Source organism: Dermacentor silvarum, chromosome 1 (genome assembly GCF_013339745.2).
Source record: "Dermacentor silvarum isolate Dsil-2018 chromosome 1, BIME_Dsil_1.4, whole genome shotgun sequence".
In the NCBI taxonomy this organism is placed as follows: domain Eukaryota; kingdom Metazoa; phylum Arthropoda; class Arachnida; order Ixodida; family Ixodidae; genus Dermacentor; species Dermacentor silvarum.
In genome coordinates, this window is record NC_051154.1 from 229,921,806 (window position 1) to 229,938,615 (window position 16,810).

At 48.9% G+C, this 16,810-nt stretch overlaps 1 protein-coding gene across 1 annotated transcript; it reads right to left on the minus strand.

Moving 5' to 3' along the window:
• Positions 1-8,990: 8,990 nt before the first annotated feature.
• On the minus strand, positions 8,991-10,031 carry LOC119437591 (putative RNA-binding protein Luc7-like 2). Its single transcript, XM_037704604.1, has one exon. It carries the CDS (start codon positions 10,029-10,031, stop codon positions 8,991-8,993), a length of 1,041 nt encoding a protein of 346 aa, XP_037560532.1.
• Positions 10,032-16,810: the final 6,779 nt, after the last annotated feature.

Here is a 16,810-nt window from a genome sequence, read left to right on the forward strand (position 1 = left end):
ATTACTTATGCATGCTTGAAACCTGGATTGATAATATACATATGTCTCTGAATGTTAGAAAAAGTGCACTTCTTGTCTTTCCTTTAGATGTTCCCATTAATATTTCATTGGTGTATCGTCAAGAGTTCATTCCCCAAGTGAATTGCCTTAAATACCTGGGAGTCACGTATGATGGGTCACTAAACTGGAGAAGCCACATTGAAAAAGTTGCGTCTAAGGCAACTCGTGCCGTGGGATGGCTACGTAAGATCAGTCATCAACGATATGGGCTGCGACGGCATACATTAATTATGATATATAAAATGTATGTCCGACCGATCATGGAATTTGGGAGTGTCTTGTTTTCTGGTAGCCCAGCTTATAAAATTCAACCTCTGATAATATTAGGAAGGGAAGCTCTGCGATTGTGCCTTGGACTCCCTAAGTTTGTTGCGAACACCGTGCTGTATATGGAAGCACGAATCCCAAGCTTAAAAAGCAGATTGAGGATTCTTACAGTCCAAACGTAGCTAAAAATTTACGAATCTCCTCAAAGAAGACCAATGTATATTTTTATTAACGAACCAAGTTTATTCTTTAATAGTCATTGGTCGCGATTACACACCCCTCAGATCGTATTCGTACAGGCACTGCTATCACCATTGAATGTGCAAATTCAACGCATTCACCCAACAAGTCAATCAAAAATAAGCCTTCAGATAGAATTTGACGATATTTTTCCCTCAAATGGTAAACTAATGTCATACCAATATTTAAATGATCAATTACAAGATTACCTCTCTCACCTGGAAACAAACAATATCATAGCCACTGATGCTTCACAGTCCGAAGAGAAGGCTGGCGTAGGCATTTTCTCTCCTTCTCTTAATTCGTCCTTTTCTATTCGCCTTCCAGATTACACGCCTATTTTCATAGCAGAATTATTGACCATTGTCCTAGCACTACGTAAACTTCCTGCAAATCAATCAACAGCTGTCGTAGTTACAGATTCTCTATCGATATGTGTGTCGCTTTCCACGGAAACGAATGCAGGTCTCCTTAGCTTGTTTCACAATTTAGTCCCTAAAAGTTTACAAAAAATGAACTTACTGTGGGTTCCTGGCCACCGCGGTTTATATCTAAACGAAATGGCAGATTTATTAGCAAGAACGTCTCTAAGTGGACCTTTGATCCCTGTTTTACCGGATACTTCTTACGTCACTGCATCGAGATACAGAAAATTTTGTTTGCAAAATGATTTAAGCAACTTAACGCTGAAACCATCTCCAGGCTTTCAGCATCTCAGTTTTTGCTGGAATAAACAGTGGTGCTCTTCACTTCAGTTGGAAGTTACTTACACCAGATTACGCTGTCGCATCCCGCAACTGAATTTTTATTTACATAGAGCTGGTCTCACGATGTCCCCTCTATGTCACAACTGTAAGGAAATCGAATCAATAGAACATTACTTTTTATCATGCAGACGATATTCCCACCACAGAAAGTTATTACTGGAAGCTCCACTTCACAAAATTGGAGTAGGTTTAAACATACCAGTATTGTTATCATTAGGGGCCTCAGCACTAGGCTATAGTCACAGAGACGTGTGTTGCGCAGTATTTAATTTTTTTAACTGAAATGAAACGATTACCCTGCTAATTATTGTATTTGTATTCTAAACATCATATGCATTCATATCACATAAATTGATTTCTCCAAATTGTTTTGTTAATATTACCTCCCCCTGGTTGTAACAGCTCTTCACTTTCACCTTTTCAGTTAGTCTGACTGCTCAATCGCATGCTAATCTATTTAGTGCGACATCTGCCTTTCTTTTTTGTCTTTTACTTGGCGTTTCTTTTTGTCTTTTTTCAAATATGAATTTTCTTTAGCATTCCCACTGCCGCCCGATTCTTGGCCTATCCCCCTTAGTGGGTGCGAGCCATGACAGAGGTACATCATCATCATCATCAGCTTGTTCACTGAATCTCCATTTTACAGCGGCTGCAATCATTCGAGACGGACAAGAAGCTCTCCCTGTTTGTCTGGGGTCACGCGCCAGCAGTAATGAAGGAAACGAAGATTGCCATGGCCAGAAGACCCGCAACGCCTGAACATCACGACGGCCTGAACAGGACGTCCGACGCGCCTTCATGTCAATCTGGGAGAACCTGGACCTTCTACGCTGGCTTCTGTCCTGCGACTACCTGTGCAGAGCAACCGGAAGCTACCTCGGCCTTCTCGGCAACGAAAAACATCCCCGTTAGCGCATCAACATCCAGTTCCGGGAATCCAGTTCACCGCATTCACCGAGGTCGCCACACGTAAGGGCGACCAGCTGCTGCAGCTGTGGATGTTACTTCTCAAGTCAAATGACCGGCGGCTTCTTCGACAACCAGAATGCTCACGGCATCACGAGAATACTGAAGCACCAAACATTAACCTGGACGCACTGCAGCTTTCGGAAAGCGCCGAGCGATCCGGAGAATTGCTGCGGCCCATACAACAGGCTGTATGCTCGAATTGGTTCGCGGAGACTTACATCAACCCGCAGCTTGTTGTAAGCTTCTCCGCGCCCAGATGCCGAAATGAAGTCACTGATTGCCGTTCGCTGCCCCCGATGCACGATCGCCTTTCATTCAGCGCAAACACTCATGGATTCATGGCGCTGCTGAGCACCTCACCTCCGTTTGAGCCAAGACCACCTGGGAGGTCAATGCACACCAAGCCGCCAACGCTACCGCGTTGCTGCCGCCCTCCTGCACCTCCTGCTTTTCCTGCTGCTGACATCAGATCCACTAGCCTTTTCGACAACAGCTGTGTGGGCGTCATGCTGGTCCGTGCTGCAGCAGTTGCGCTCCTCAAGGATGACGTAGAGGGTGCGCAGGAGAGGAATGGCGACGCTGTTGAGGCCCTTCGAGTGGTTGCCCTTCTGGCCCAGGAGATAGGCCGCCTGGGCGAACATCTGCTGCCGGCGCTGGGTCTCAACCGGCGGCTTCAACGAAACCATCTTTCCGTCGACCTCCTCCAAGCAACCAGCCAGAGAGGTCTCAGCAAGAGCGTGCTAGCCGCACTCCAACTTGCACCGCCGCTCATTATGCCCAGCCTCGCGTTTTGCATTGGCAGGGTTGCAAAATACGCGGAGCAAGATGACGGTAAAATATTGAATGCAGTAACGGCAGCCATATGCAGCAAAAGTCAACCAGGAAGAAGAGGAGAGGTTGAATTCCGTAACGCAGCCGTAGGCAGCGGACGTCTACCAGGAATAACACGACAGCCTGAATGTAGTCACGTACTCATTCAACGGCGAAGCGCAGTAAGACGACGTGGGGAAGACTCCGTGTGGGCTCCGACGCAACCAGAGGAGAGACAACGGCGCCCCCTGCCGATATCGAAGGAGTTGCTCCGCCACTCATTGGGCACTGCCTCGAAGGCTTCTTCGTGCCGTCTTTCGTTGCGTGGGACCCACGAGGGTTAGGTTTGCTCCTGTGGAGGCGGGTGCAGCGGCTGCCACAGCCGGTGCTTGGATGAGGTGACGTGAAGACCTGAAGATTCCGCATAAATTGACAACGTTGGAACGTGTGAAGATGTGTTCGTCGTGAACATTAGTCTGTTTATTAGCAAGAGCCAGCGAGGACCGTTGGTGTTATAGTGTGCTGGCCGCGAATAATTTTTCATATAGTAGTTTATTGAGCCTATTCGACGCAATGAAAGAACAATAGAATTTGACGTGCCGGTCTCGGGGATGTATTTGTATGTTGGACGTGAAACTCGCAATAACCACGACACCCTAACTCATTGATGAAACCATCTTTGTTAGCCCCAAGAACCACCGCCGCTCGGTCATTTGCACGCACAGAAGGGCCCTATTTCAAGCACTGTAGCAATATCTCCTTACGAATAAAAAATAAAGAAGTGTACTGTTCTAAAGTTTCCCTTTACCACTTCTTCATTTTTTCCTGAAATATTGTACGCGTACAATCACCCGATTATTTGCAGATCTGTCATTGTGGGTACGTGCCATGTTTTGAAGGCTCATCATCATCGTAATACAATCACCAACATCATCAAAAGGATGACAAGGTTGGCGCTTAAGAAACAAGGCTGAAGAATGTGTGCGGTACCAATGAAAAAACGCCGTAATAACACTATATCTAAAATAGGTGTTTTCTTATATAATTATGGAAATTATGATAAGCGGCGGTAGTAGAACAAATGCTGCAATTTCTGAACGAAGCTCTTAGTGCGACTAGAAGCACGCGAAAACGTTATAGCCGTGTTCTCACGTTATCCTGAAAAAAACCTAGATCATTCAGTTTATATTTAAGGGAAACGATGGCATTTTAGTGGTGCTTTGCAGTCAAATTGTGTTGCAGTCAAAATGGGTTGGTTAGTGAACGGTTAAGTGAAAATTGCTAGACCCTCGCTATCTGCATGCTTAGAGGCAGTAAATAAAAGGCTTACAAATTTTGTGCACTGTTTTGGAAGATCCAAAAGCGGAAGCAGTGTTGTATTTAAAGAAAATCGGCACCATGTTATGGCATATCTGTACCAAAAATTAGAAATGGATAGTTTATAAACAGCTTGTGCAGCAAATTTCTTACTCGAGCTTTGCAAAGCTCTGCAAGTGTACTTTACGAAATTCCTGATAGGTTTCCCTAATCTGCACGCACGCGTAATGCGAATACGTGCATTCGTATTCCACCTGCGGCCAGTTGGTTTTCCATCCCCTTTCATTCACATTTATTTATCACTTCTTCAATACAATTAACAACTGCAGATAATTTCCCCTATGCTGTCCTTGGTGTCTTTGTTTGTGGGCTTCTTATGATATGACTAAGAAAAATCGGGCCCCTCGGTTTACTTTCTCCTTGTTCATTAGATAGCGAGGGTCTCGAATACGGCAGCATTGATGTCTTCTGGTAGCATGTGTGGGTTTATTGACCAGTTGCCGTCACCCAAAAAGTTCACGTTGGTCTATCTGGCGGTCCTTTCGGACAAAGGAGGCCTCACCGACAGACGTGAAGCTGCGGAGTGCTCTTCACGCTTGTCGTTTCTCGCGGCCGGGTAGCGTCACCGTCACCTGGGACTGATGGATGAGCAATTAGTCTCCAGGCTGAAATGGGTCACCGGCCTCGTGCGTCGCTAAAACAGCAACGTTGCTCTTTGTGTGTTTCCGTGTAATCCGCCCGAAATATGACGAGGCCCGGCACCGACTGTGACGCGCCAGCCAGGAGCCCTTTACGAGACAACAGCCACCGCCCCCCCTGGAAACGGTGGCTTTCGCGAAATGACCGTCATGGAGAGGCGGCTAATTCTTGCAAGGGGTAACTGTCGAGCATTCCCGTTGGAAACACGTCAACGTTTGGCACCCAAGGTGCCACCCGTTGCCTTGTGTGCTGGGGTCATCAGGCAACATTGGAGGCGGTGCTCGGTGGAATGGGGACACATCATGGGTAGCATATGGCGAACTGGTCGAAGATAGTCATTGGCTAAGAGGAACTAAAGTGCATTCCCTCGTCGTGTGAAAGAGGGAAAAGAAAGGGATAAAAACGCGGGACTTGAGTGTTGTGGGACGCTCGGAGATGTAAACGCTAGGACAGGCAAAGACGTCAGCATGTAGATGGTTTCAATATCATGGAGCCCTTCTTGTAAAATATGTACATTTGCATATAAAACCCTTTTCTGATCTCTCTGGACTTCTCCTTCTCCCGGTACCTGGAACCTCACCAGACATTGAAAGTTTGTGGCCGCACGGACCCTCGAACTTCGCAACGGTGGCTGGCAGCTTATGGGATCGGCCGTCGTTGGCTACATCGGTGTGGTGAGTGCTACGTGTTTGCTTCTCTTTTCGCCAGGCTCATTAGCGCAGGTAGTCGATAATTGTGTTTGATGTTACTGGTAATTTTGTCTCGCAGACCAAGAATATATTGTCTCAGGGGCTGAGTTACTAGGGGGAAGAAGCACAGGGTGCACAATAAGCCCGGATAAGTTTAAAATCAAGGAACTCCTCGAAAGTTGTGCGCCGACGGGCATTTCGGTTGGCCCTGCGATAGGCAAAAGGCAACATTTGGAGCTTTTAAAGAATGAATAGGTGAGATCGGAGGAGACCGGTAAGGCAGAAAAAAAATTTGTCGTAAGGAAGAAGCGTCAAGAGCGAGAAATTGTGCAATCTGCCGATGTAATAGCGATAAGGACGGGCTAAGTAGTGCCCGAGTTTGCTCTTCATGTCGCCAGAACTCTCTAGTAGAAGTACGTTGCTAGGAGAGTAACGTTGTGTTTTGTGGCAGGCCCCGCTTTGGGAAATTAACCTTCTTTTAATAGCGAATTTTAGTTTTAAGGAAGGGTGAATTTTGAGGGCAAACGAGATCGCTATGGTGAAATTTAGAGTGCTGGACCTCCTTCTAATTTGCGAGGAGTTCGGCAATTCGGCCTCCGCAAAAAGGAAAGAATGAGTTCTCGACGTCACGAAGGCAGAAGATGTGACAGTCGAGGAAGCTGGCGAGGCTTGGGAAGCCATTGTTGAAAGAAAGCAAAAAGCAGAGAAGTGCAACAGGCGCGAGCGTGAAGAGCGAGAAAGGGAGCGCGTAGAACGAGAAAAGCGCGAAAAAAGAGAGCATGAGATAAGGCTTAAACAACTTGAGAGCGATGGTCGTCGCATGGGTACGGGAAGTTGCCAGTCCAAGATGAAAAACCTTCGGCATCTCTTCGGAACGGGAGAAGACATCGCGCTTTATCTCGTACACATTGAAAGGGACATGTTAAAAAGCCGGCTTCAGTAAAGATGTTTGGCCGTGGAAGTTATGGACTCTTTTATTATGCGAAGTTTCAGGTGTGATTGCACGACTGAGTAAGGAGGACTATGAAGTGTATGACAAGGTAAAGGCTGCATTGTTGCGCAGATATCGCCTGTCGGCAGAGGCTTTTCGCCAGCGCGTTAGGTACGCGAGGAAGGGAAACGAATATCACCCGGATTTGCCTACGAAATTACAGTCAACTTAGTGGAGTGGCTTAAAGGCACACAGGTCTACGGAGATCATGACAAGGTACTTGAGTGCATGGCACTCTAGCAGTTTTATCGAGGAATTCCCGAGGAAGTAAGGCTTTGGGTGCAAGATCGGATGACAAATTCTGACGTCTAGATAGAGCGGCAGAACACGCTGATGATTACTGCACGCGCCGACGTTTCCGCAGTACGCCGCGACGAGTAGAGAGAAGCGCCAGAGCGGGATTCAGTTTTGGGAAGTCAGAGGGTAAGAAATCTTTCCGTAGGAGTTTTAAACCGGAGACTTCAAATTCCCCCGGCACCCATCAAGAGAAAGAGGCTGACGCACCTGAAGTAGCGCAAGATACGAGGGTGCCCCCTGACGGTGCGCGCGCATTTGAGACACGGAAAACAAATTGTTTGTTAAAACGGCGGAGAAAAAGGCCACATGGCCAGGAGCTGCGAGAAGCAAGTGGTATTTGCCACAATTCAGGACTCCGATAAGAACCTGCATCTATTGATGCATCTATTGTGTGCCGGCACAGCGCGGCCGTCGTGGGGTGCCGCCACGAATTCACTGGCTAACCGCACTGCCGCTCGCTGATGACAACCGCGTTTGGCTTACATTTAGCGCGTCGTAGGCCCAAAAAACCGGAAGTCGTGGCGTCTACGTTAACATCCAAAATGAAATTGGAACTGCGCGCGTAATGGTGAAATTTTGAAGGCGGAGCACTGCGGTCCCGTCCTACTCTGGGAGACTTTTGAAGCGAATGTTGCAGTGTTGAATGGGCGTCGACATTGCTCGATTCGCTCTGTCGAATAACTGGCTTTATATAGGCTTCCGATTTTTTTCTGTACTTATCTTTAGAGAAAGAATAGATGAATGTTTTCCGCTGCTTACTTCATTTTCAGAAAGCATGCTCATTTCGGTCCTTTTGAAGATGTGAAAAGCTGTCGTTACTAGCGACAATGAATGCAGAAAAAAGAAAACGAAAAGCTTACAGACCGCTCGGGGAGCAGTCTAAAAGCCTAACAGGTGTCGACAAATCGAAAAGAAATGCTTCTCATCCTAAACGATGGGGGCCTAACATACACACGCAATATCCCACACGCTCCCTGCACCCTCGTTTTCTTGCAATTTTGTACATCGTTTTACAGTCACAGCAGGCTACGGATGTGATTCCGCTGCTTCGTGGTTGTGGTCTCCGGTGTATTCTTGCATGCACTGCCTCAATGAGTCTATTAGAAACATGAACCATCATGCAATATTAGATCCCTATGACCACATATCTTGCCGAGGAAGGGCAATTGTTCATGGGCGACATTTTAACACACAAAGGCTGTTTACGCCTCTTTTGAAAAAAAAGAAAAAATAGGACATTAAGCGACTTATCGCGGTGCGTGGGTGCACACAGGGTGCCTATAATGCTCCTCCCCTTGCATGCCGCATGCAATTGCTTTCCTCGTCCATGAGAGCCATGGACGCGTGGCCCGACGCAGGCCGTGCTGCTCGGTGCACGGTCCTCAGGTCGACCACTGCTCTGGGGTCCGGGGCGAAAGTGGGACGGATCGACATGGGATGCTGCGTGCTCGGTAAACACACCCGAATTTTTGCGTCCGCATTGCCGCCATAGAATGCGTTTTTTATTATATATATAGTAATTACGAAAAAGAGTAAAAAAATAACGCGTTAGGCTTCTTCTCAGGCTCCCTTCTGAGGCCTGCGGAGGTATTTCGAGATGCCTCTGAGTCCATCGGGGCTCACGACCATCGGCGCTCACGGTATCCGCTCCGTTGGCTGTGGAAACGGCTGTGCCCCGAATGAGAGCGACTCCTGGACCTTGATACACTGCGGTGCTTCGCGTGACTTTGAGACCTGGCAGTGTGTCGACTCCTGCACGAGCAGCTACGCGAACGGCTGCACGACCCTCTTTAGGATCTGCTACAAGACGGCGAGCAGCTGCGGCTGTAGCGGCTTCCGGACCGGGACCTCGACCGCCTCCGTCGCAGTGACCTGGAACGCGACCTACGGGGCGACTCCGAGCGGGACCTTCGAGCGGGACCTCGGAGAGCGGCGCCGGGACGTCAAGTGAGACCGTGAACGTGACCTAGAGCGGGAAGTCGATGAGCATTCACTGCTGCTGCTGCAGGGGTCGGAGCTGTAGGCCCTCCTGCTGCTGCGGCTGCGACTTCGGCTACGGCTGCTGCTGCGGCTGCTAGGCCTGCACGACCTGGGTGAATACCTATGCGCCCTGGTCGAGGCCAGGTCGAGGCGCGACGTCGACTGCTTCGACTGCGGCTGCGCGGCTTCGAGACGCGCCCAGTCGACCGCCGCCTGCGACTTCTCGAGGCTGGCAGCGAGCTCGGCGAAATTTCGGCACATGTCGAGTATGGCGTTGTGCAGCCGGCCGCTCGAGTGGTTGGCGATGCCTTGCTCGTTGTCGTCGAGGCCGATGCAGAGCTGGCACTCCTCGCAGATGTTCTGCTTCTGATCATTGACCAGTTCGCTGGGCTTGCGGTCCAGCATCCTCTCGAGTCGGTTTCGGCGCCGCTTGAGCCGCTCGACCTCCTTGATGACAGCGAGCGCCTCTTGCACTTTGCCCTTGTTGCCAAGTTCTTCGGCCCCGATGAGCTTCTTGTCCATCTTGTCGCCGTAGGACTTGAGCCTGGCCTCTTTTTCCCCATGGCGATTGCTGCGCGCCGTCGACTGGCATCGCATCAGGCGGCCGTTCTTGGCGCGGTCCAGGATCTCGCACGAGCGGATTACCATTTGCAGGTAGGCGAGTACCGTGAGATCGTAGAAGCGGTGCCCTCTGAGCCGGTACATCCTGGATCTGTTCTTGAAGTCGGCCTTGAGCGCGTAGTTGTGGATCTTGGAGCAGGTGCTCATGAATATCTTGGTACCGGCGACCGCATCGTGGGGGGACAGGCCCAGCAGGAAGCAGCGGCAAACCTTGGGGCCCGAGTACTGGAGCGAGTTCTTGACGCCGTCCCAGCCGGTGTCCATGAACTCGTCGAGCGTCTGGCGCATACGGTCCTTGGCGGTCCCGCATACAGTCTTTGACATGTACTTCGCGGGCGGCGATGGGGCACGGCCCACGGCAGCCAACAGAATCGCCGAGCAGAGCGGCTATGGGGCGCAGACTGGTAGCAGAGGAGGGTGGTCGGTGCAGTGTTCCAACAGCCTACTGCTCGCTGGCTGAGAGACAGCGGACGTCCGAGTGCGTGCTGCACGGCTGCCGGTAGACCACGCGCCCTGTCGCAAGCTGCTTTCTCTTCTTCCAAATGCAGCCGCTTGAGTGGAAGACGAAGAAGTGTGAGCGGGTGAACGAGAAATAAACAAAAAACGTCGCAGTTTCGCCCGAATGGCAAAGCATTGATTGCGATAACAAACTAGTGGAGAGCTATGCGAAGCAAGGATAGTAGTTTATCGGCCGTATAAACTTGTAAACGTACTTGCATACTAACTAAAAGTTAGTAGGGGTACATACTAAAAGTTAGTAGGGGTACCTTATTCTACAACTAAGACGACTTGAAGGCCCGAGCGCCGCTAACTCAATGACACGGTGATAACTTTTTACGCTTTGTGAAATTTATTTTGACGTTCCTTTATTTTCTTCATTCACATTTTTTAGACATTTTGGAAAGTCATTTTTGCAAGTCATCCTTAATTCTCCAAACTCGGACCGTGTTAGTACTAAGCACACGTGTTTTTTTTAGCTGAGTCATCATCACTCTGAAACCACAATTTATACAGTTAATTTTGCAAGTCACCATGTTTTTTGCAAGTCACTCTTTCTATGATTCACCAAACTCGAACCATGACTCAGCAGTTTTTTTTGCCGAGTCACTCTCACTTGGACCCTCAAATCTCACACATTTTTTTTTGCAAGTCACTCCTCGCTCCATAGCCCCTTGGTTCACTCTTAATTCAGTTGAGTCAGAGTCATAATTTTCTTTCGTTGAGTCATTGTCCTTTCTGCTGTGTCGTGGTCATGACTATGATTTCTACCACCATCCTTAAAGGGGCCCTGAACCATCCCTCGAGCTTGGTGAAATAACACAGTCCGCGGGTAATTTACGCTGCTGTGAACATCTCAGCCAAGGTTTGCTCTCGTACGCGGTACCTGCAGCTCGCACGCGGAGCGCGAAGTCACCTTTCTCTCAAATGCTCTCGTTTCAACAGAAGCTATGACCCTCTCTTTTCTGGGTGCTGTATTTCGTAATAAAGCACATTCCCATACACGGCTGCTATTGGTCGCTGCCGTCGGCGACACCGAGGCCGACGCGGGATGCCGCCACGAGTTCACTGGCTTAGCGCAACTGCGGCTCGCCGAGGACAACCGCGTTTGTCTTACGTTTAGCGCGTCGTAGGCACAAAAATCGAAAGTCGTGGCGTCTACTTTAACATCCAAAATGAAATTGGAACTGCGCGCGCAATGGTGACATTTCGAAGGCGCAGCGTTGGGGTCCCGCCCAACTCTAGGAGACTTTTGAAGAGAATGTTGCAGTGTAATGGTCGTCGACATTGTTGGATTCGCTCCGTCGAATTTGTGGCTTTATATAGGCTTCCGATTTTTTCTGTACTTATCTTTAGAGAAAGAATAGGTGGATGTTTTCCGCTGCTTACTTCATTTTCAGAAAGTATGCTCATTATTGTCCTTTTGAAGATGTGAAAAGCCGTCATTATATACTACCCACAATAAATGCAGAAAAAGAAAAAGAAAACGAAAAGCTAACAGACTGCTCGGGAGCGGTCTAAAAGCCTAACAGGTGTCGACAAATCCAAACGAAATGCTTCTCATCCTTAACGACGGGGGCCTAAGATATACACGCAATATCCCACACACTCCCTGCACCCTCGTTTTCTTGCAATTTTGCACGTCATTTTACAGTCACAGCAGGCTAGGGATGCGACTCCGCTGCTTCGTGTGTGTGTGGTCTCCGGTGTATTCTTGCATGCACTGCCTCAATGAGTTTATGAGAAACATGAACCGCCATGCAATATTAGATCCCTATGACCACATATCTTGCCGAGGAAGGGCAATTGTTCATGGGCGACATTTTAACACACAAAGTCAATTTAAGCCTCTTTTGTGCGCCGTCGTATGGGCGAACGCAGGCTTTGACCCAATTGCGTATGTCGACAGTCGCCTTTGGCACCTATGCGCAAGCGCAGCGTGGCTGAGCCTATACAGAAGGCGCTATAAAACTAGTACAGTTAGCATATACAGGGTATAGCTGTATATACAGGGTACAGGGTATAGCTCTATAGCTGGGGGCCACAGGGACGCGAGGAGGATCGAGGAGTTTCCGGCCTCGTACCGAGAGGTTCTTGAACACTACAGGAAAGAACGTAAGAAATATCCACAACCCCACGGGCATCTGGACAGGTCCCAGGCAGTCGACGTGAGGAGGTTGGAGAGGGGCACTTTCACCAACCCCTACCACCTGCACCGCCTGTGGCCTGCGTTGCACCGTCGCCCGGCTGCCCGTGGTGCGAGCACGAATGGGCTGATATGGCCCATATGCTTTGGGATTGCCAACACCATGAGGAAGAAGGACCAAGAGGAAGGGGGAAGACAACAGCAGGACCCTCTGAAGCGGAGTGCCTCGTTGAGAGATGGCAAGCCACCCTCCTCAGCGAGGCACCCAAGGACCAGTAGTGGGCCGTTCAGTGGGCCAGGGCCATTGCCGAGGATCTCGGAAGATTTTTCTCCGGCGATGGACCCCTGGCAGCCTAGCCCCGGGCATCAACCGCCATAACCGTTGGACAAATAAAGTTTATTCCTATCCTATCCAAAGTTAAGTTGACAGTTTTTTTTTAATTAGGCGCTGAAACGTACGTGAAGACCACCTCTACAGTAGGCTTATGTGGCGAGGGGCACACAAAGTGAGATGATAATTATCGCTGTTAGTAGTGCAATTAACAAAAATTGAATAAGCAACTTTTGACTGGCTGCAGTAAGCAGGCATGTTTGTATTGAATAGTTAAAGACAGTCGTGTTTCTACAACTTCGCAGAATTCTCCTAGCGTATCCGAGCTTTGAGATATCAAACTGCGAAGTTTAATTGCCGTTCGCAAGATTACGGATGCAAGACAGTTAGGACCGGCGCAAAGCTCCTCCCTTTTGTGATGTGCCTGCTCTGTACGGTGTTTAGTTTGACAACGGGGTGGAGGCATAGGCAAAAGTGATAACTGGCACCCTTTCCGTCTTGGCTTGCGTAATTGCAAACTGCAGTACTTGGAACCGCTATCGAAACACGGAGACGAGTGGCCAGGGCCGGTATTTTGTAGCGATGCCTTTCCGATGCTAATGCCTTTTCGTGCTTTTTGCGCTTGGTCAGTGGTCAGAGCGACGGTCCGCTCACGTTATCAACGGGATCAGCCGGCCGTGAGCGGTGGATGATAAGACTAGTATAGAATAAAGCTTAACGCATCGCTACAAAATACGGGCCCTGTAATGATGGCAGCAACTGCGATGCCGAGATAAGGGAGCCAGAACTGAAGCCGGGGGGAGGCAGGTAGAAATTTTGCCTATGCCTCCACCCCGTTTTCAAACTAAACACCGTACACAGCAGCTTCGCGCCGGTCGTCACTGTCTTGCATGCGTAATCATCCGAATGGCAATTAAACTTCGCAGTTCGATATCTCGGAGTATACGGATGCGCTAGAATTCTGTCAATTGAAACTGTGTAGAAACACGATTGCGTCTAACTTTTCAATACGAACATACCTGCTTACTGCAGCCACTAAAAAGTTGATTATTCAATTGTTGTTAATTGAGCCACCGACATAAATAATTACCACCTCATTCTGTGTCCCCCTGACCTCATAACCTTACTGTAGAGGTCGTCTGCCCGTACATCTTAGCGCCTAATTAAAAAAAAACCTGCCGACTTAACTTTGATCACCGTGTATCGGCACACCATATAATTATGCTTACCATAATTTATATGGTGGTGTGCCTGTGCACCGAAGACATTGATTTCTTCGGTTTCACAAAACAGGATAATAAAAAATAAATAAAAATAAATGAAAATAAATAAAGAAAGAACGGCGACCCACCATGAAAATGTGAGCAAATTCAGGAAATGTTCCAAAAGCAAAACTATCCAAAACATTCCATTTCTGCCATTAGCCTTTCACGGTTGGTCAGAAATTTTAGTGCAGCGCCCACTTCGCTTGTCAGTCACGCAACGTCTTGAAAACTGCGATTACTTCCAATCTTATATGAGCTGTACACACTGATCATGCATGATTAGGCCGAACAAAAGAAAAATAGAAAGGAAAATGCACTGACGATTACGCTACTCCCCAATGCGAATTTTGAGCGCAGCTATTTATGTGTTTTGAATTCGCGATATATTTGGCAAAGAATTTGATTCTGAACGACAGGGCCCTTTCAGCGTCCGCGCTGAACACAGAAAGCGTGAACACGGATACGTCTCGCTCGCGCTGCAAAATTTCCGTGCGAATAGCCGCTTAAGGCACTTTGCTTGTATTCGCGGGCATCTTTCACGCTCTGAAAAACACTTTTGTGTAGCACATATTGAGTAACAGAAAGCTGTATCGGGAGTTTTTCATTTTGCTCTACAATTTTCTCATTGACACGTTTCGTTTAATTATAATAATTGAGAAGTTGATTAATAATTTAAGACTAATTATGCAATTAGGCGGAATGCAAGTAATAATCAGAGTATTTTCAAGCGACGGGTAACAACGTTACCTTGGTTGGTCCAGCTATGAGGTATTTGCATATTTTAAAGGTTTGGCTTAAGTTAAGTGAAACACCCTCTATATGGCCGCAAATGTTCGCTTTGGTCGAAAAGCGACTGTTTTGGGTCAGTCGCTCGGCTGCTCGATCGCCGGTCTGAATGAGCCCATAATGCGATGCAGGCTGCTTCGGTGGCTGTTCTGTGGCTGACATTAGATACCTACCACGCCGCGACACGTTGCTGCCGCCTTGCGAAAACAGTTGTGGAACTACCCCATGCAGCTTCGTTGCAAGAAAATGTGGGAGGGACTATAGAAGGCGCTGTCACGACCATTTGAAAAGCACACATGGAGACAGAGCCTTGTCAAAGCTCGTGCGAACAGTCTCGCGCGCTATTAATGTGGTCACCTTCATGCGTGCAGGCATTTACTAGCAAGCACGCATTGTCCACAATGTCCACTGCAGTCGAACGGCTTTATAACGAAGGGCTTGCGGCCTCCGAGATCATTCGTTATACACGCCAATTCGCTGTAAAGGTCGCGCACCGCACAGCTCACAGCACATCCGGGACAAAATTATTCCTTCGTTATACAGGTCATTTCGTTGTACAGGTGTTCGTTGTAAAGAGGTACTCGACTGTACATGGAGACGCGCAGGCGAGCTGTTGGTCTATGCGCAGTGTCAAGAGAAAGACAACGAAGGAAGGAAAGGCAACAAGGTTAACTAGGCGCCCGTCCAGTTTGCCTGCGGGAGAGATACGAAAGGATAAAAGGAGAGCAAACACTAACTGCGCGCGCGCGCAGATATGTCCATCACGACTATGTGCGACTCTTGTGGGCGAGAACAGACAATCGACGCCTGCCGTGCTTCTGTCTTTGGATGCGACGTTCAACGCCTTCCTCTCCGGACAATATTCAGAAGCAAAGATCCTAGGACATGTGGCCGCGGAAGAGATCATTGTTGCAGTTTTTCAACACAAGTCTCAGGACCCTTTACGGCATTGTCAATACGATGAAGCGATGTTGCAGTAGTCTATACACCATAAGATGGTTAGTTATTTCCATAAGTCGTTCGAAGTAAGCGTCGGCTCTTTAGACAGTTGGCACACCGGCGAAGGCAGGGTCTCGAGGCGACCGGCGCGCTTGGAGCCGGTGACCCAATCGGCCACGCGGGACACGGCGAGCAGCGTGATGCCGGAGAGTAGCATGGTGGTCGTCTTGAAAGGAAACAGCTGCCTGCCGTCGTCGTAGAGCGGATAGTGCATGATGGCCGGAATGCCCAGCACAGGCTCCCCGCCCAGCACGCGCAGTGCCAGGCCCAGAGTGAAGGCGGTCACCGAACCGGCCGCGTTACACCACCGGCGGCCCAGGAACACGGCGGCTAGGAGTTGGGGCAGAAGCACCACGTACACCAGGTCGGCGCTGAGTGCCCACAGGTCGTAGACCGAGCGAACCGCCATGGCCATGATGGCCGATACGGCGGCCACGGCGACCACGCACAGCCGCAGCACCCACACCACCTCGGTGTCCGACGCCTGCCCGAGAAAGAGACATCAACTTCAGTCAAGCACACGTCCCACATTTATATATACGGGACTTCTAAGCAAGCCAGATATAGTAGATTCTCAATATATTTAGCCTTAATTGCTATATATTTCACGTGTGTAGGCGCGGGGAGATGCTTCGCTGCCCTGCGCTGCTTGGTGAGAGCGCTTGCAATAGATACGCAGAACATCTTGCCTTAATCTTAAAGGGTCCTTGAAGCACCTTTTATCGAAGTTGAGAAATGCAATTGAAGTTAAAATAGACTATTTCATAAATACTTTTCAGCAAAAAGTACTTTAGTGCATTCAGCAGAAGCGGAGTTATTGGAAATCAAAGATCGCATTCAACCCTTTCACGGTGCTCTCGTTCCTTCTTCAGTGCCTTGTACTGCGAAGGCTACGGCGGAGAGGGTCGCGCCTATTGCGCACAGTTCAAATTTGGTTTCGGATGTCCACGTAGGTGCTACTATTTTCGATTTTAGCGCCTACGATGCGAAAATCTCTGAGGCTATCCCGTCCAGTATGCGGTTGAGTTCATGGTGTCTCATCCCTTTGCTGTGCTACAGTGTACTTAAACACAGCAAA

Coding starts and splice junctions, on each gene's coding strand:
- LOC119437591 (XM_037704604.1), bottom strand. CDS start 10,031: ATGTCAAAGACTGTATGCGGGACCGCCAAGGACCGTATGCGCCAGACG.